The 19,973-nt window shown below is 41.0% G+C and overlaps 1 protein-coding gene across 11 annotated transcripts in view; it reads left to right on the top strand.

The window, feature by feature from the left end:
- FARS2 (phenylalanyl-tRNA synthetase 2, mitochondrial) overlaps positions 1-19,973 on the top strand; it is a 430,241-nt gene that overhangs the window by 200,750 nt on the left and 209,518 nt on the right. For all 11 annotated transcript variants that reach the window (XR_012157338.1, XR_012157339.1, XR_012157340.1 and 8 more), the window contains one exon: positions 8,566-8,726. Coding sequence is in view for 8 of the 11 variants with exons in the window: in XM_073332131.1 (XP_073188232.1) it covers positions 8,566-8,726 (161 nt within the window). In the remaining 3 variants the exon portion in view is untranslated. The remainder of the gene's footprint in view (positions 1-8,565; positions 8,727-19,973) is intronic.

The following is a 19,973-nucleotide window of genomic DNA, read 5'->3' as shown; positions in this document are numbered from 1 at the left end:
ATGTCGAACACAGGGGGACGATCACGTCCCTCGATCTGCTCGCTATGCCCCTACTTATATATCCCAAAATGCCATTGGCCTTCTTGGCAACAAGGGCACACTGCTGACTCATATCCAGCTTCTCGTCCACTGTCACCCCTAGGTCCTTTTCCGCAGAATTGCTGCCTAGCCATTCGGTCCCTAGTCTGTAGCTGTGCATTGGGTTCTTCCATCCTAAGTGCAGGACCCTGCACTTATCCTTATTGAACCTCATCAGATTTCTTTTGGCCCAATCCTCCAATTTGTCTAGGTCCCTCTATATCCTATCCCTGCCCTCCAGCGTATCTACCACTCCTCCCAGTTTAGTATCATCCACAAATTTACTGAGAGTGCAAGCCACACCATCCTCCAGATCATTTATGAAGATATTGAACAAAACCGGCCCCAGGACTGACCCTTGGGGCACTCCACTTGACACCGGCTGCCAACTAGACATGGAGCCATTGATCACTACCCGTTGAGCCCGACAATCTAGCCAACTTTCTACCCACCTTATAGTGCATTCATCCAGCCCATACTTCTTTAACTTGCTGACAAGAATACTGTGGGAGACCGTGTCAAAAGCTTTGCTAAAGTCAAGAAACAATACATCCACTGCTTTCCCTTCATCCAGAGAACCAGTAATCTCATCATAGAAGGCGATTAGATTAGTCAGGCATGACACTTTCCTCTCGTGTAAGTGCTTCAGGATTGATTCCTTGAGGACCTGCTCCATGATTTTTCCGGGGACTGAGGTGAGGTTGACTGGCCTGTAGTTCCCAGGATCCTCCTTCTTCCCTTTTTAAAAGATTGGCACTACATTAGCCTTTTTCCAGTCATCCGGGACTTCCCCCGTTCGCCACAAATTTTCAAAGGTAATGGCCAATGGCTCTGCAATCACAGCCACCAATTCCTTTAGCACTCTCGGATGCAACGCGTCCAGCCCCATGGACTTGTGCACGTCCAGCTTTTCTAAATAGTCCCTAACCACCTCTTTCTCCACAGCAGGCTGGCCACCTACTCCCCATGCTGTGATGCCCAGCGCAGCAGTCTGGGAGCTGACCTTGTTCGTGAAGACAGAGGTAAAAAAAGCATTGAGTACATTAGCTTTTTCCACATCCTCTGTCACTAGGTTGCCTCCCTCATTCAGTAAGGGGCCCACACTTTCCTTGGCTTTCTTCTTCTTGCCAACATACCTGAAGAAACCCTTCTTGTTACTCTTAACATCTCTTGCTAGCTGCAGCTCCAGGTGTGATTTGGCCCTCCTGATTTCATTCCTACATGCCCGAGCAATATTTTTATACTCTTCCCTGGTCATTTGTCCAATCTTCCACTTCTTGTAAGTTTCTTTTTTATGTTTAAGGTCCGCAAGGATTTCACCATTAAGCCAAGCTGGTCGCCTGCCATATTTACTATTCTTTCAACACATCGGGATGGTTTGTCCCTGAAACCTCAATAGGGATTCCTTGAAATACAGCCAGCTCTCCTGGACTCCTTTCCCCTTCATGTTATTCCCCCAGGGGATCCTACCCATCAGTTCCCTGAGGGAGTTGAAGTCTGCTTTCCTGAAGTCCAGGGTCCGTATTCTGCTGCTTACCTTTCTTCCCAATGTCAGGATCCTGAACTCAACCAACTCATGGTCATTGCCTCCCAGATTCCCATCCACTTTTGCTTCACCCACTAATTCTTCCCGGTTTGTGAGCAGCAGGTCAAGAAAAACTCCCCCCCTAGTTGGCTCCTCTAGCACTTGCACCAGGAAATTGTCCCCTACATTTTCCAAAAACTTCCTGGATTGTCTATGCACTGCTGTAGTGCTCTCCCAGCAGATATCAGGAAGATTAAAGATAATATAAATAGTTCTGATTCTTGTTTCAGATGAAGAGATCAGTTCAGCAGAACTTTAATATGTTTTCAGCATCAGTTGATTAACATTCTGTTCATCTGACCTCATTATGGAATGCTTTTCTAACCCTGTTCCTAGACACATCTATATTAGACTGGCGACTTTTGCTGTGTTGGCATTTCCTTTATAGGACCCTTTGTCCCCAAACCATAATGGAGTTTTACCCATACCAGAAAACCATTTTTTTGAACACTAGATTAAAAACGATTTCTTTCTAACATGGGTTAAACATACTTTGTCTGATCACTGTGGCCCTTATTTAGAATATGGATCTTAGTCCATACTGACTAGCCAAACACTGTGTAACTCTGGTTTTCAGAAATCATTTTAAAACCAGTGCTTATTAACATGTAAAATATGGACTCAGGTCTTTGTCTGAGGTGTTTCTAACTCAGCTGTAGAAATACATATCAGCATGCATGCAAGATTTCAGCCTGGAGAGGAGAGCTCTTTCTTTAAATTAAAGAGGAATTTGAGAAGAATCACTTTAACAGTTTTTATTCTCCTTAACGCTGTGTCTCCATCTGATCTACCCCAGTTGGCGCAGTTCTTCAGTGCCTGACCCCTGTGTAGTCCCTTATACCAGGGTAAATAGAGTGCAAGATTCTATCATTTGATTTGATTTTACACCCACTATTCAAAAGAAACACAATGAAGAATCAGGCCCTGAGCCTTTGGCTGAAATTGGAGCTTGAATGAGGATGACGGGCAGAGGGTCAATGCACATAAGACTGGAATAATGCTTATACATTCAGGGATGCAACCAGGAGAAATGGCAGAGAAGTATATCAGCCCTGTTGATTGAGGAAGTGTGTTTGTGAATTATCACTCATAGTTCACAATTTGGAGGTTTTATTAGATCTTCATCTGCTACTAGGTAATAGCTGTAGCCAAGACTGTTTTTCCTCATCTATGCTAGGCAAGAAGAGTGCATCCTTTTCTTTCTAATTCCTACCTTGCATTTCTCACCTCAAGATTAGAGTACTGTGACATGGGGCTACACGTTAAGCAATGTTTCATGCAGAGAGCTCATTACATTACACCTGTGTTCTGTAGTATTGTCTGGCTGTAGATTAGTTTCTGAGTGGAATTTAAGTCATAATAGTTGGGTCCTGGCTACTTGAGAGTCCACATCTCTACCTGCAGTTTCAGTCAGTAAAGGTGATCAAGCTAACAGTCAATAACAATCTTTAAAGCGGGGGGAGGAGAGAGGTCTTTATCATCTCACTCCAATCCTTAGTCTGCCAGATTTGGATTCATTGATTTACAGCACACACTGTACCCAATCTGTTTTTCCACTCCTGGTACTGCTTCAACCTTAAGATCAGAGTTTGGTTCAGTGGTTCTTAACCTTTTTACCAATGTGGGCCGCACCCGATACTACATGTATGGCCCTGAGGGGCTGGAGCTCTGTGCTGATTTGGCTGCAAGATGCAAACCACTGGTTTAGTTTCTCTCACCTCTTAGTAACTGCCCCTTCTCATAGTTCCAAGACTCAGTTTAGTTGTCTTGAATAAACTAATTCCTTACTGGCAATTTTACAGAAGTAATGGGGAAACTGTATAATAAAAGGCAGTATAGGTATAAAAGTAAGCATGATTGAGATGCATATGAGAGAATGTTAACCTGATCCTAAAATTAAGTTACAAAGTAGAGCTTAAAAATCTTAAGTGGTAGAAAAGTCCTTATCTCGCCCATGGCTTTAAAGCTCTTTGTTTCCTTAGAAAAATGTATATCTCTATCCATAGCTGTAATAAAGGATTCAGTAGCTTTACCCCTCGGCTTTGGCAGGTCAGGATATGTCTCTTAGCTAGAGTATAGCACCTTCTAGTTCATCCCAAAGAACATTGAATTATCTGTAGTTGTTTGGTACAGACATTGAGTGAGTAGAGAGTGTTAGAGTGGCTGAACAGTGTGATGGTAGTGGGCTAATGTCTGGAGAATCGTGTTCTATTAGTCATGTATTTTTCCTTAACTTATGATTTCTTTGGTGTTTGTGTCCACGTTTGTGTTTGAAATACATTTGAGTAATCTTCATTCTATATTAACAAAGATTTGTAATGGAGAATTTCTTGGTGGCGTTTGAGTAGTTGTGGGGGGGATTTTTCCTTTAATATATATAATGTATTTATCTATGAGGACTGAGGACCCAGGATGGGAGACTGACCCTGGGGCCGGAGAGAAGGGCTGCTTTAAAACTGTGTGTATGGGGCAAAGAAACTTTCAATGATGCTCCACTGCTGAGTGGTCAGATCTTTCCACATGAAGCATCAAGAGCCTGGCAGCCTGAAAGCTTTGAGAGCCAGGTGGAGAAAGCTATCTCCATTGGCTTGTGACATTTTAAACAGAGACGCTATGATTGCTTCCCCAGTTCCCTTAAACCTGCTGCCTGACCAGATTCACTCGTGAGCCCTCAGCTTGTCTCCATCCCAGCTTTAAGTCTGTGGCAGTCACTTCCAGCTCCCTCATCACTTTCTCTTGCCCACTTGCCCCAAGCAGTTAATTTCTTGTTAGTATAGGTGTTTAATTTTTATTCATGTACATTTTATATCTATAAATTCTGTAGTGATAACTTTTGTACTTTCATGAAATATGTGTGTTTAAAAATATATATGCTTTGACCCTGATTCAAGCACTTAAGTATGTACTTTAAGCACCTTAGAAATCCCGTTCAGCAAGCATTTAAGAATATGCTCTAGTCCCTGTGACTGCACTGGGACTATTCATATGCTTAATGTTAAGCACATGCTTAATGTTTTGCTGCCTAGGGGCCTTATAATTTACAAATAGAAAACAAGACAGCAGGGAAGGGACACAGCAGGAGGGGTGTGTTCTGAGGGTGCCATAGGGATTTGACAAGTTCAAGTAGGGTAGCCAGCTGAGGAGAACCTTGTTACGTATGCCTCCTAAAATTCAGAAAGTCTTCAGGAGAGCAGTTTCCTTCCTGTGGGCTTCCTAGTGTTCAGGAGACCTGAAAGATAAGTTCTTGGAGCAGGTACTTATGGATAGGTCAGCCACTGAAGTGCTGAGCTTGCAAGGTAGTTGCTTGGATGAAGAATGCTTTCTCAGTTGGCTACCATATGCACATACTGCAGAAATATGCAGTGGCACCCACTCCATCTAAAAAATAAATAACTGACATGAAATACACTTTATTTTTACAGTAAATTAATTTGTCAAATAATATTACGTTAAACTTTGCAGAATAAACAGAAATGGTTGTTATTAAATTGTTCATAACTCAAAATATGCACATTAGTAATATTTAAAAACAGTCTAGATCAAGACCTTCTTCTGCTAAAATTTTACTTATCAAAAAACATACACAGTCATCAGTTCCATTTGTCATCAGATTAATTTGTCACCTTTGTTTGTTCTGTCTGCTCAAATGAGCAGTAGCGAAATATCCGTCTTAGTCTGGATCTGTAAAAGCAGCAAAGAGTCCTGTGGCACCTTATAGACTAACAGACATATTGGAGCATAAGCTTTCGTGGGTGAATACCACTTCATCAGAGGTATGTAGTGGAAATTTCCAGAGGCAGGTATAAATATGCAAGCAAGGATCAGGCAAGGGATAACGAGATTAGTTCAATCAGGGAGGATGAGGCCCTCTTCTAGCAGTTGAGGTGTGAACACCAAGGGAGGAGAAACTGCTTTTGTAGTTGGCTAGCCATTCACAGTCTTTGTTTAATTCTGAGCTGATGGTATCAAATTTGCAAATGAACTGAAGCTCAGCAGTTTCTCTTTGAAGTCTGGTCCTGAAGTTTTTTTGCTGCAGGATGGCTACCTTTAAATCTGCTATTTTGTCTCCAGGGAGATTGAAGTGTTCTCCTTCAGGTTTTTGTATATTGCCATTCCTAATATCTGATTTGTGTCCATTTATCCTTTTAAGTAGGGACTGTCCAGTTTGGCCGATGTACACAGCAGAGGGGCATTGCTGGCACATGATGGCATATATTACATTGGTAGACGTGCAGGTGAATGAACCGGTAATGGTGTGGCTGATCTGATTAGGTCCTGTGATGGTGTCGCTGGTGTAGATATGTGGGCAGAGTTGGCATCGAGGTTTGTTGCATGGATTGGTTAGTGAAATAGTTAACATTGTTGGCATTTAAATTGGCGTCTTTAGGTTTCAGAGTTATCTCCTCTATTGAGACAAGCAGTGGCAGTTCATACCTTCCAGAGCTATTGCCTCAGGCAGTCTATTTCTGTTTTTATTATGTATTAAGTAGTGCTCTGAGAGTAAATCAGGGCCCTGTTGTGCTAGGCACTGTACAATGATATGGTGTAAAATCCTGGCCTTTTTGAAGTCAGTGGGAGTTTTGTCATTGACTTGAGTATGGCTGGGATTCTACCTGTGATCCCTGACCTAAAAAGTTTATCATCTAAGGAGGCAAGTGACAAGACAGCAAAGGGATACAGTTCAGGAAGACCACACTGTAACACTGATTTGCTTTTGGTTCATCTTTTCTTCACATCTGTAAGGACTACAAACATAATTATTTTTAAATGAACGCTTGGATTCTGGAGCGTCCATATGCTGAGAGAGTAGATTATACAAATTTCTCAGTTTTTAAATACTTATACCTTTTAAACTAATCAACAGTCTTACATGAAAATTCTCCAAAAATTCATTCTATACTAAAAGAATAAGTGTTTTAAATTTGAGGAGGGCACATTATCATGTTCAAAGCAGAGAAGCTAAGCACAAAGCCCAGTGCAACTTTATGGAGTCGCTATTGTGTCTTCGTAATTAACATAGTCGTCTGTAGTGGCTTCCAAATGACTTAGCAGCAGCCTTTGCTTTCAGTTTCCTTTATTTTTTCAGTATGAGTTTAAAAAAACAAAGTCATTTGGTGACATTTGTGTCTTTTTGTGTCTGTCCTTTATATGATCTAAAAATTGGGGTAACCAAACTTGCAAAATACACCCTTTTTAGTGTGACGTATATGCAGAGACTGCTTCTTATCTTGTCTGCTTTCAAAAAACCTGAATGTGTACTTCACTCTGTACCCTAAGAAGGATAGTGCAGGGTATTTACAGTTCTGACTCTATGGATCAGGGGTAATCAATTATTTTTTGCCAAGGTCCTGATTTCTTTGTCAAGTTATTGCCTCCAGAGAAAATAATAAAAAACCCAATAATAAAGGTAATAAGTAAATAAAAAGATGTTGCGATCCGTTCAAAAGTGTCTGGCGGTCCAGATTTGGCCCACGGTCTGCCTATTGACTATCCCTGCTATGGATTATTCTTTATAAAGTGGATTAACCTCGCACTGCAATTGTCTGGAAAGTGCAATGTGAGCCAGTTGTTAAATAAAGCGCACAGGAATCCTGCTGAGGGACTCAGTATTCTAAGTAACATAAGGAGATTCAGGTTAATTAAATAAATCAAAACAATGACTATGCTTCTTTTCTAATTCTTGTTATGTCTGCCCTCAAAAATCTAGGACTCTGTGATGTTCCTCTTCTGCACTAATGGGGACAGTGCATCTCTAGGCGGTAGCAATTACCCTAATTACAAGAGGGCTCCCATGGGCTCCCTGCTGGAGTTTTCTTCCATGGATGGTAACAAAGATAGAAATCAGGAAACAGAATTCTATGACCAGCTTCCTCTGTGAACTGGGGCACATTTCTTAGGTCAAGGTTTTCAAAAACAGAAGCTTAAATACACATTTAGGCAATTGCTTGATTGTTTACAAGGCTGACCTTCACTGGGAGCTGTTGGGAACTTAGCACGGTTGAAAATCAGGCAGCTGTCTATATGTGGATTTTGGAGTCTAACTTTAGGCTCCGTTTTTTAAAAAAATTACTCTAATATCTTTGTGCCTCAATTTACGCTACTGTAAATAATGAAGATAAGAATATTCACCTTCTTGACAGGGGTCTTGTGTCATGAACATCTGTAAAGATCTGTGAGATCCTCACATACAGAGTGCTATATAAGTACAAAGAATTATTAATTATTATTTAACTGCTACAGTAATAGAACCTTGCTTATCTGGGAGTAACAGCTTTCTCCAGGTGTAAAAGCCTCTGCTGATCTGAGAGCTGTCTGGGTAGAGGTGTTGTTATTAACACTAGCAGCGTCCTAAACCTGTTTGTTCTGCAAAGTATGCATACAGTTGGTGGTCTGAATTGATCTTACTGTCACCTTGAAAGGGACAGTTTCGATCCTCCCAAATGCTAGTGACAGTGTTCACTGTGCACTGGCCTGGCCTATCAGCCCAACTAAAATGCTTTGGATTGTAAACTGATTTTTGTATGTGTTATACAGCATAATTGAATAAAATGTTAAGTGTTTAACCTATAAGCACAATAGAGAAGTAATGTAAAGGAAGGCAATATACAGTGCTGCTAATTGTGTCTTCAAAGTCTAACTGCAGCCAGAGAGCCATGTGAGCAAGGCTTCCTGGTCACTAGCCTTGCTTACTTTTGAACTTGGTCATGCTTCCTCGATCACATTTGCCACTGACTTTGATGGGATGAGGATCAGCCTTTAGCTCCATCATCTGACAATTACTTGCAGACTTTTTTCCTTTCATGCTTCTTTAGCATCTTCCTTGGGAAAGAGAGGGGCATTGTATTAGCAATTTTTCATGTGCCACACTTAAGCCCTTGGATTTTTATCTTTGTTTATTGCAGCTGGTGCTGAGGAGAAAATTGGCTGGGCATTTGGCCTGGGATTAGAGAGGCTGGCCATGATTCTCTATGATATCCCTGACATTCGCCTGTTCTGGAGTGAAGACGAACGCTTCCTGAAACAGTTTAGTGTGCCTCACATTGACCAAAAAGTGCATTTTCAGGTAATATTAATATATATATATAGTGACAAAGTTCCTCCTCTACCTTGGTGGGTCTCACGCTTGGCGGATTTGCTCACCTTGGAGCTTCACGGCAGCCCTCAGTTTGGCCGTTTTCGTGAACCCACAGTCCAGGTCAACTCCTCCTGTGTCTGACCAGAAGTTGGGAGGTTTGGGGGGAACCCGGGCCCGCCCTCTACTCCGGTTCCAGCCCAGGGCCCTGTGGAATGCAGCTGTCTAGAGTGCCTCCTGGAACAGCTGTGCGACAGCTACAACTCCCTGGGCTACTTCCCCATGGCCTCCTCTCACCCTTCTTTATTCTCACCCTCAGGCCTTCCTCTTGGTGTCTGATAATGCTTGTACTCCTCAGTCCTCCAACAGTCCGCGTTCTCACTCTCAGCTCCTAGTACCTTTTGCTCCCAGCTCCTCACACGCACACCACAAACTGAAGTGAGCTCCTTTTTAAACCCAGGTGCCCTGATTGGCCTGCCTTAATTGATTCTACCAGCTTCTTGATTGGCTGCAGGTGTTCTAATCAGCCTGTCTGTCTTAATTGTCTCCAGAAGATTCCTGATTGTTCTGGAACCTTCCCTGTTACCTTACCCAGGGAAAAGGGACCTACTTAACCTGGGGCTAATATATCTGCCTTCTATTACTCTCCTGTAGCCATCTGGCCCAACCCTTTCACAATATATAATTTTCGCTCTGTAGGAGGGTTTGGTCATTAGCAGAGGAGAAGAGATGTTAAATAACCAAAATTGTGTTCAACGGTAAAAGGCAATTTAAAATCATAATAAAATTTCAGCTGCTGTGGCAAAATCCTGTCATTACCATAAATTTATATCAATAATGGAACATTTTTATTGAGCTCTGGATATTCAGAAAATCATCTCTGTTCAAAACAGCACTGAAGCACATGCTTACATGTTTTTCCTGGATAGGGATGGAGTCAAGAATGTGCTTAAGTGATTTCCTGAATGAGGGCTGTAATTCTGTGTTACTTTGAATGGAAGCTGCCTCTGAAAATACTGTAATAAATTCCCAAATCCCTGCTTGGTGTTACAGCCACATTATGCACATACAAGTCACTGGGAGTTGCTTGGCGAACCTTCCACAAAACAGTTTGGAAATGTGACCTGCTATCTTCAATGTGTATGTGGGTATAGCTTTTAATGATACTTAACAAGCACAAGTTTCCTTTGCCCCAATGTATCAGCAGCATTTTCCTCCAGCCTCTTCTATGAGTGAGTTGCAAGCTGGGGTTTCAGCAGCACTTTTGTAGTAACCCTACCATCAAAACCATCCTAAAGTTTCTGTAGCTGACACTCATTTCAGTAATACAGCAGCTGAACATGAATTGATTGAAAGGCAGTGCTGCATTCAGAGTATACTTTACCATTGGCATAGGGAGGGTCAAGTCAACTGGCATCATGCTTCAGTGGAAGGGGTTACTGAAAGTTAGAATAGCTACTGAAATTTTACCCGGTGTCTCTGTAGGAGAAATTGGATAATAATTGTAGCAGTACTATGTCAAGGTGGGAGAGGTGGACTTTAAACACTAATGTCTTTACTATTCCTCTCACTTAATTTGTGAACCAACTTGTTTCTTTTTTATTATTTGAAAGTAAATATAATATGAAAAGAAAAATTACGATAAACCTGAATCAGCTGTTGAAACAGCTCTCACTTTGGTACAATAACCCAACAATGAAGATGCATTGGCATATAAGATTGGGGAAAGTCGTCCACAATTCTCCCGTGAAATACTGTAAAAAGGACCTACACAAGAGCAAACCTAAATATTCCAGTATGTTCCCAAAGCTCAAACTCCAGCTGTAGGTTTGAAACATCCAGACATCCATTCAAATACAGTACACATACTTACAACTCCAACTTTCCAGGAAGCAGCAGCCAGTCAAAGCAAGCCAAGAAAATAACTGACAGAACTCAGTCAAAGCTGAAAAGCCTGATAGAAAAAATGACTATTTTCTTCTCTTAATGTTATTGTGGATGTGAGGCTCCAGATTATTAAATTTATCTTATCTAATCTAATCTATTTTAGAATTTTATGCTGTCACCCATCACTGTTGTATCTGAGCACCTTCCATGCCTAATCATTAGCAATAGGAAGTCCCTGTTGAACTTCATGAGTCTTTGATACCTCTCCTTTCACAGGGTCAAAACTCTGCTTGGAGTAGGGTTTTCCTTTGGGGAGGGCAGCTGCTAGGAGTTTAGGAATAAAAGGAGTGTTTGAATTGAGTGTGACACATATGGCTGAAAGGTTTCAGAGTAGCAGCCGGGTTAGTCTGTATTCGCAAAAAGAAAAGGAGTACTAGTGGCACCTTAGAGACTGACCAATTTATTTGAGCATAAGCTTTCGTGAGCTACAGCTCACTTTATCGGATGCATTCAGTGGAAAATACAGTGAGGAGATTTATATACACACAGAACATGAAAAAATCGGTGTTATCATACACACTGTAAGGAGAGTGATCACTTAAGATGAGCTATTACCAGCCGGAGAGCAGGGCGGGGGAAAAACCTTTTGTAGTGATAATCTAGGTGGGCAGCTTCTCAAAGAGGAAGGCCTTGCAATGTTTCCTAAGGGTAGACTCTGGATTTGCCTGATTTCCTCTGTAGCTTGTCACATAGCATTCAGTTTAATTCAGATCTGCATCATGCTTATGCAGACGTTAAAATGACAAAATAAAGTTTTTTGAGAGTTTTGAATTTCATTACAAGTGTTTTACCTTTCCTTGACCAGATTTAATAGCAGCTTTTCTTGCACCATCATTAAATGAAGCTCTTCAAAACATAAAACATACCACTTGTGTGATGCTCAGACTGTTCCTTCAAATTTCTCTATGCCAGCACCAAGAGAAAAAAAATAAAGGTTTCTCTCCTCTTGAAATAGATGAAAAATGGTCCCTGTAGTAACAGTCAAAAATTGTTCTCCATGCGAAATCATAAAAATTAGGGATATGAGAGGACTTTGACTGTATTAGGCAAAATTCTGTCCATTTCAAAATACTCCAGTGCCAGGCCATCTTCCACATCCACTGACAGACTATTTCACAGTCCAACAGAGTTTAGTACAAACATTTTCCTGCTAGCTTGTGAAATTTTTTTTCCCTCAGTTTCATGCCATTGCTCCCAGTTTTACCATCATGCACCACCTTAAACAATTTTCTCCTCATCTTAGTGCTCTTCTAATATTTGTAGATTGTTATAGTTCTCTAAGTTAACAGATAGCAAACCTAGAATAACAAAAAATGCATATTTAGTTCTGCCTCTATAAGTGAATCCTCTCAGACATTCAGTGGTTTCTTCTGGGGCAAAACCATGGCAATTTGGCTATCTTGACTTCCATACTTTAAAATGTTGTTAACTGAATTCCTTAGACTTCTAATTTCTTGTGTGATTCTAATATATCTGAAAGATAATAAGCATGCCAACCAAGGACAGAAACCTTAACTTCACCTTGATGAAGTATTTTATGTCGGAATTTCCTTATTTTTTTGAAGTCCTAACTTGGGATGGTGGAGGGGAGAGTGCGTAGAAAGGGGCATTCCTTCCTTCCTGATGTCTGCAATTGGGAAGCCTTATTAATGCACACATTCTAAGACTCTGCAATCCCTAGGAGGTACCTAGGAGAAGTCTCTACCAGGGTAAGTTTCCCAACTGGCTGGAGTGCATCATAAGGCCTTAATCTCTATAGGCCTTTGGAGGCTTGTGAGACCACAAGGAAACTAGCAGCCCTCCATCCCCACTCAAGTCTTTTTTTCAGGGGCCTCCCTAACCCTCAGCTCCCACAAGCTCTAGAGAAGGCTCAGCGGGAGGCCCCTAGCCTCCATGTATTGTTAGTCTTATAAGGTTAGTTGGGCTTCCCGCACCTTTCCTACTGCAAGCCTTAGGAGTCTCACCACGCCCTGAACTTCCCTATGGGCCCAGGTGTGCCTGTTTAGCCTTAGTAGGTGTGGGTCCCTCCTGTGTGGTAGAAAGGAATTTTATTTATTTTAATTGGTGGACACCAAGGAATTTTATTTTAAAAATTACTAAAAATATTTGTTTTACAGAACCAAGAAATGGTAGACCAGCTGTTACTAATTGTTTCTCTTGCTGCCAACTCCGGGGTGTGGCTCCCACTGCTTTAGTCACAGGGGTTCTTTAACGTTTTTTAGGGGACACCATGATTAAGAACAAGCAAAATCATCACAATTATTAGCCAGTGTTATTTTATTATTAAAGGAAGGAAAAAAGGACATTAAACAACACGAATAACAGAACATAATTGTTAAGCTGGTTACTTCCATTACAATCTCTTCTGTATGTTTCTCTGTGGAGAGCTTTTAACAGAGATTATGCCCCACAGAGTGAACACCTCTGAGGAATGCTTTCCCTTTGGTAAATTAAGATCAAAGTGTATTGTTTCCCAAAATTATTATGACTCCAGTTTTAGTGTCCAATTAGATACTTAAAGGCTGTTTATGATTGGGTAAAAGAATTTAAGGGCTGTTGGGTCCTGTCTAGTTAATAATAATAAAAAGTAATTTTAACTAAATCCTATGAAATTGAAGGAAATATTTTAAGTCGGTTACTTAGAAGAAGCCATATGAGGAGCTGTCTTAGAGACAGGCCAGTTACAAATATTAAGAATCTTAAATCCAATTAAATCCCACTATTTCTCTGTTTACCGTTGTTTACCCTGTGTCGTCTCCAGGAATACATGGTCTAATCCAATGGCTCTCCACCTTTCCAGACTACTGTACCCCTTTCAGGAGTCTGATTTGTCTTGTGTACCCCAAGTTTCACCTCACTTAAAAACTACTTGCTTACAAAATCATACATAAAAATACAAAAGTGTTACAGCACATTATGACCGAAACATTGCTTAATTTCTCATTTTTACCATATAATTATAAAATAAATCAGTTGGAATATAAATACTGCATTTACATTTCAGTGTATCATGTATAGAGAAATATAAACAAGTCATTGTATGAAATTTTAGTTTGTACTGAGTTCGCTAGTGCTTTTTATGTAGCCTGTTGTAAAACTAGGCAAATATCTAGATGAGTTGATGTCCTGCTTGGAAAACCTCTGTGTACCTCTGGTTGAGAACCATTGCTCTAATCACTTGGTGATTAACAAGCAACTGTTAGTATTTTAAGTGACAGATTAACTATTAGTATTTTAAGTTACAATAGCAATTTCATATTCCAATAAAATCATTACAAGAGTTTTAAATCTAGTCTCTTGGCAAGTGTCTTAGTTAACTTCCTCTCATCAATCCATGCTGAAGTGTTGGGAAGCTATTCCTTGAGATGGTTTCTTGAGTCTTTTCTGTTTTTCTTGTCTGTCTGGGTCAGCTTGCTTATGGAGGTGAGTTGTAGAGTTCTTGCTGAAGCAGGGTAGCAGGAGGTGTGTGTACGGGGGTGCTCACTTCTGAAGAGTTTTTTATACTCTTTCCTTCCTACTTCCATGAAATTAGGAAAACACACCTGTTGTTTGTCTTATGTAGATTTAAAGTTGGTTGCTGTCCTTCTTTCACTACTTCATGACTTTAGAGTTGGCTTGGGTGGCACCTTCGTCTCCTGAATGAGCAGTCTGAATAATGAATATGCAACATGTTTTAACTCGCCTTTGTTCTTCTTGTGTCAGAAAAGCATCAAATGACTTTTAAAGTTAGTTTTAACTCCTTTTTATTCAGCCAATTTTCTGAAATATTCCTTTAGTTCCATGAGAGTTTAATTGGAGTTGAAATTCTGTTTCAAATGAGTCCAAACGCTCCTGTTCTCTCTGTTAAGGTCAGTTCTCAAAGTAGTCTTTTAAAATTAAATTCTTAAAGTGTTATCAGAGACGGTATTGTCTTTTCTTTTTACCAGTTTTTGGAGAGGTGGTTCTTGTCTTCACAAGTTTGATGAGGGATTGCTAAAGGATTGCCAGGTAACTAGTTTCCCAATTAATATACATATTTCTTTACTTAAATGGCTTCTTATATTAGTAACCAGTTATGACATCAAATGATCTTGCTATATTTGTACTTGAAGAATTTCACTATTTACATAGCAAAGGTATTAGGAGCTTCACATTTAATTAACATATTTTCAAGTATGCATTTCAGAAAGGTGTTTGCCATTTCAACATTTAAGAAATAAACAAAAGGTTTAAAACACTTCCAATGACACATATTTATCCTAGAGGCTTTTTCTGAATAAGTTTTTAGAGTAATTATAAAAATTCATTTTAATTATGATATTTCTAGACTTCTTTGTATGGGCTTACTTATATTTATTACTTTGAAAACTCACCCTACATTTCCTAGCCCACAATCAGGTCTCTTCCTAAAACACAAATTTTTTATATGGTTTGTCTTCTTGAAATAAGTATTATCTTTGGATCAAGCCAGTATCTTATACACAGGAGACTTGTCCTGTACTTTGATAACTCTGATTTTTTTTTTCTTTTTTGACTAAATAGTTTCTAGAGGTATAACTTACTGTTTGCAGTCTGTTTACACAGTTTGTAATTGCAGACTCATATCTACATTCTATACAAAGCACAATAAACTCATATATATATATATATATATATATATCTTTCAAAACATAGTATAAAAGAAAATAGTATAGAATGTTAAAGAAAAATAGAAGTTATAAGACTGCATCCCAGAGTCTGTGTATATGACATTGCACCCCATAATGCTTTATGGAAATATGCTTATGAGTGTAAATATGATATAACTTGAATATTTTTACGCTACATATGCCATGTAACACATCTTTGCAAAGGTTATGATCTACTGAATATATTCATCCTATTCGCATGCATGTATCATTTTTATGTCTGCAGTTATGGACGTTGGCTCTGTGCTTGTATTTAAAGTGTTTGCTGTAGGAAACACATAGGACAGATTTGGTCAACATGGTGTGAAGGGGTTATTCAAGTAATTGGGAGTATTTAACTAACAATGACCTATGGGAGATGCCAATCCACATCTGAGCTTTCCTGGGAACGTTCAAACTAACATGTAAAAAATGGCATCGGCCTGCAAAAAGCTGAATCATTCATAGATGTGTGACTTGAACAGGTGATTGCAAAACTCCATCTTGGAGAGGGGTTTCCACCCACAAGAGAAAAACAATATAAACCCCCTGGAAACCCCTCCATTTTGTCTTGAGCGGGCTCAGAAGATAGCCTCTCCACCCCAAAGAGATGCCTGAAAGAAACTAGAACAATGGACAGTAGCTACAAGGGTGTGAGTGATTGCTGGACCCAGACTAGGAAGGAATCTAGTCTGTCAAAGAAACTTATTGGAACATCTCTGAGGATGAGATTTACCTGCATTTAGTTTTCTACTGTATTAGGCTTAGACTTGCATGTTTTTGTTTTATTTTACTTGGTAATTTACTTTGTTCTGTCTGTTATTACTTGGAACCATTTAAATCCTACTTTTTATATTTAATAAAATCACTTTTTACTTATTTATTAACCCAGAGCAAGTATTAATATCTGGGGGAGCAAACAGCTGTGCATATCTCTCTATCAGTGTTATAAAGGGTGAACAATTTATGAGTTTACCCTGTATAAGCTTTATACAGATTAAAACAGATTTATTTGGGCTTTGGATCCCATTTGGAACTGGGTATCTGGGTTTTGGAGACAGGAGCACTTCTTAAGCTGTTTTGAGTTAAGCCTGCAGCTTCTGGGGGATGTGGTTCAGACCTGGGTCTGTGTTTGTAGCAGGCTAGCGTGTCTGGCACAACCAGGCAGGGCACTGAAGTCCCAAGCTGCCAGGCAAAACAGGCTTAGAGGTAGTCTCGGCACATCAGGTGGCAGTCCCAATGGAGTTTCTGTGACCCAACCCATCACAGTGTAAACACACTTGGAGGTAATAAACATTTTGTGGCTATAAAGAAATGTTTATCTTCCCTGGTATTTGCTTGCCCTTGGGAGATAAGGTAGATGATGATGATACATAGATCATAAGCTTCAGTAAAGGCAAAGGCAAGTTTAGTGACTTAATATTTTGAAAATTTTATTTATTTTATTAAAATCATTTTGCACCAATATTGAGGTCTCTCCTCTACACTCCTGAGCCTTAGGATGCTCTTTGGAAGGGCTGCCTCCCGAATCTCCATTTCCCTCCCCATGAATTTTGTGAGAGGCTAATTAGCAGCTTCCCTAGCCCTTGGGCCTTTGGTGGTTCCCTTAGCTTCACCGTGCTCTTCCTTCCCAGCCTTAGGACCTTCAGCCCCTAATGATCCAAAATAGGCTCAGCAGGCTTCTCACTAACAAACCAGAATAGGCTTGTTGTCAGGGTAATAAGGTAAAATTTGGTTTTCGGCTACACTTTGTGGGGTTGCTGCTGGTTGTCTTTTCAGGGGCCCCTAGGCTATGTGATAAGCACCCTTTTAATTTTTACAAAGCCAACTAAATAATTTAAGAAGGAGTTTGTTAAGGGACTAAAACTCCTTCTAGGAATTCTGGTTACTCAGGGTGGTCTTTGAGGAGTCTCGCGAGCGGTCAGGATTTGACTCTGAAAGCTCACTATGAGGTTCTTCTTCGAGTAGCGTCCCTGTGGTTGCTCTGCATCAGGATGTGCGTGTGCCCATGCACACTTGATGGGATATTTTCATCAGCAGTGTCTGTGCCCTTGACATCCTGATGCTCCAGTACAAAGGTATACAGGAAGGGGGTAGACCCACCACCACTCCAGTTCCTTCTCAACCACCTGCAGCTTGACATGGAGCATTGTGGTGCCTATTATCTAGCTACACAGCTTGCTACCTTTCTTGCTTAATCCTTTCTTTTCAAATTTCTTTTATTTTCTGTTATTAAGCAAACCTTTCCTTCTTCATTTGTGCATGCTGAGCCTTTATTTTTGTCCCTTAGTCCTTGATCCGCAGCCTTGAGTATGGGTTATGCCCAAGTCTTGGACTTCCCTGCCAGACCTGCCATAACTCTTTTCCCCGCAGCGACGGGCATTCAAGCTGCCTTTGCTGCCTGAAATAGATTCACATTCCTTCCAAATGTATGATCGGTTCAGGATTTAAAAAAGAAATTGAGGGATAGATAATAAAACAGACAATATCATGCCACTAGATAAATCCATGGTGTGCTCACAACTTGAATACTGCATGCAGTTCTGGTTGCCCCATCTCAAAAAGATTTACTAGAATTGGAAAAGGTACAGAGAAGGACAGTGAAAAGGAGTAGGGGTATGGAATAGCTTCCAAATGAAGAGAGCTTAAAAAGACTGGGGCCATTCAGCTTAGAAAGAGACAACTATGATAGAGGGTTACACAATCATGAATGATATGGAGAAAGTGAATAAGGAAGTGTTCTTTACCCCTTCACAAAACACAAGAACTAGGGGTCACCCAATGAAACTAATAGGCAGCAGGTTTAAAAGAAACAAAAAAAACCTTTTCACACAACACACAGTCAACCTGTGGAACTCATTGCCATGGGATGTTGTGAAGGCCAAAAATATAACTGGATTAAAAACAGGGCTTTGGAACTGTGCTCCGGCTCTGCTCCAGCTCCAGGCAAAAACCTGCAGCTCCACTGCTGCGGAGCTGCTCCGCGGGCTCCGCTCCAAATCCCTGGTTAAAAAGAGGATTAGATAAATTATGGAGGCTAGATCCATCAATTCTATTAGCCAAGATGGTCAGGGATACAACTCTGCTCTGGGTGTCCCTAAACCTCCAACTGCCAGAAACTGGGACTGAATGGCATGGGATAGATCACCCGAAATTGTCCTGTTCTGTTTATTCCCTCTGAAGCATCTGGCATCAGCCACAGTCAGACAGGAGACTGGGCTAGATGGACCATTACTGGGTCAGACCATAGCTGTTCTTATGATAGATTAAAATTCCTGTTAATGAAAAACCCTCACAGACTTATGGGGTCCGATTCACCTCTCTGTATCATCTATCTGGTTGCTCAGAGAGCCCCAGCGACCACCTCTACTGCAACAGTAAGCAAATACCCTGGGAGCCCTTCAGAACCATCCAGACTCTCAGAGAAGAGAAGACCCCATTCTCCAAAACAGAATAAAAGAAAAAGAAAGTCACAACCTCAGTCTGTGTTTCAGGAGACCTCATATCCTGATTTGGATACTGCTAAGGCTCTCTTCCCTTCCAGCAGAGAGATCACACCATTGGCTAAGAAGACCATGCCACATACTGAGAAGCTGTCAGGTAAACAACCTAAAGCAGCACCAGACTCTGTGCCTTTGAAACATAAAGTCTCCGAAGCCAAGCTGAACTTGTTGTCAGTACCGTCATCTGTAGCCAGACGTGAAGGGCACACCTTTTCATCAGAACATAAGAATGGCCATACTGCATCAGACCAGTGGTCCAACTAACCCAGTATCCTGTCTCCCGCTCCAGGTTCTATGCTGCATCCATTCCCCCCATTCACCCTTTTTGGGATCGTCTCTCCCATTTCCTAACTTCCTGGGAGCTCATTGCATGGGACAGATGGATCTTGGAGGTGATTTCTACAGGCTATTCCATCCATTGCAACTCCTTGTCCCCCCATCACCACCACCACCAAGTCCCTCTTCAGGAAGCTTTCTCATGAGGATTTTTTGAGACAGGATGTACAATGCCTCCTAACTGTGGGGGTGATACAACCTGTTCCACCGTACTTTGTTAGGAAAGGGTTCTGTTCCCAGGACTTCCTGATCCAGAAGAAAAATAGAGGGTGGGGACCAATTCTGGACCTCAGGACTTCGAATACCTTTGTCTACAGTCAGCCATTCAGAATAGTAATCCTAGCAGAGATGATTCCCTCTCTAGGTCCAGGAGATTATTTGTTTCCCTCGACCTTTGGTATGCTTATTTTCATATTGCCAAGCACCCCTGGCACAGATGTTTTCTTGTTTTCTTGTGGTCAGGGACCACTGCCAATATCATGCCCTACCCTTCGGTCTCTCCCATGTCCCAAAGTCTTCTCAGCTGTTGCAGCCCATCTTCACCAGCTGGGAATAATTGTCTTACCTTACCTAGATGATCAGCTTCTGAAAGGTCCCATTTCTTGAGGCACCAACTGCAACCAGCAAGGCCCTCTCTCTATTCCACTGGGCCTCCAGTTCAACACAGAAAAGTTTACCTCAAACCCACTCAACACATAGACTTCATTGGAGCCACAGTGGACTCCACCACCATTAGAGCATACCTGCTGAATGGCAACATTGCAAAACAGCTTGCAAACCACAGCAAGGCCTTGCCGTGCAACTCC

Source organism: Lepidochelys kempii, chromosome 2 (assembly GCF_965140265.1).
Source record: "Lepidochelys kempii isolate rLepKem1 chromosome 2, rLepKem1.hap2, whole genome shotgun sequence".
Taxonomy (NCBI): Eukaryota; Metazoa; Chordata; order Testudines; family Cheloniidae; genus Lepidochelys; species Lepidochelys kempii.
This window is presented reverse-complemented; position numbering and strand designations above follow the sequence as displayed.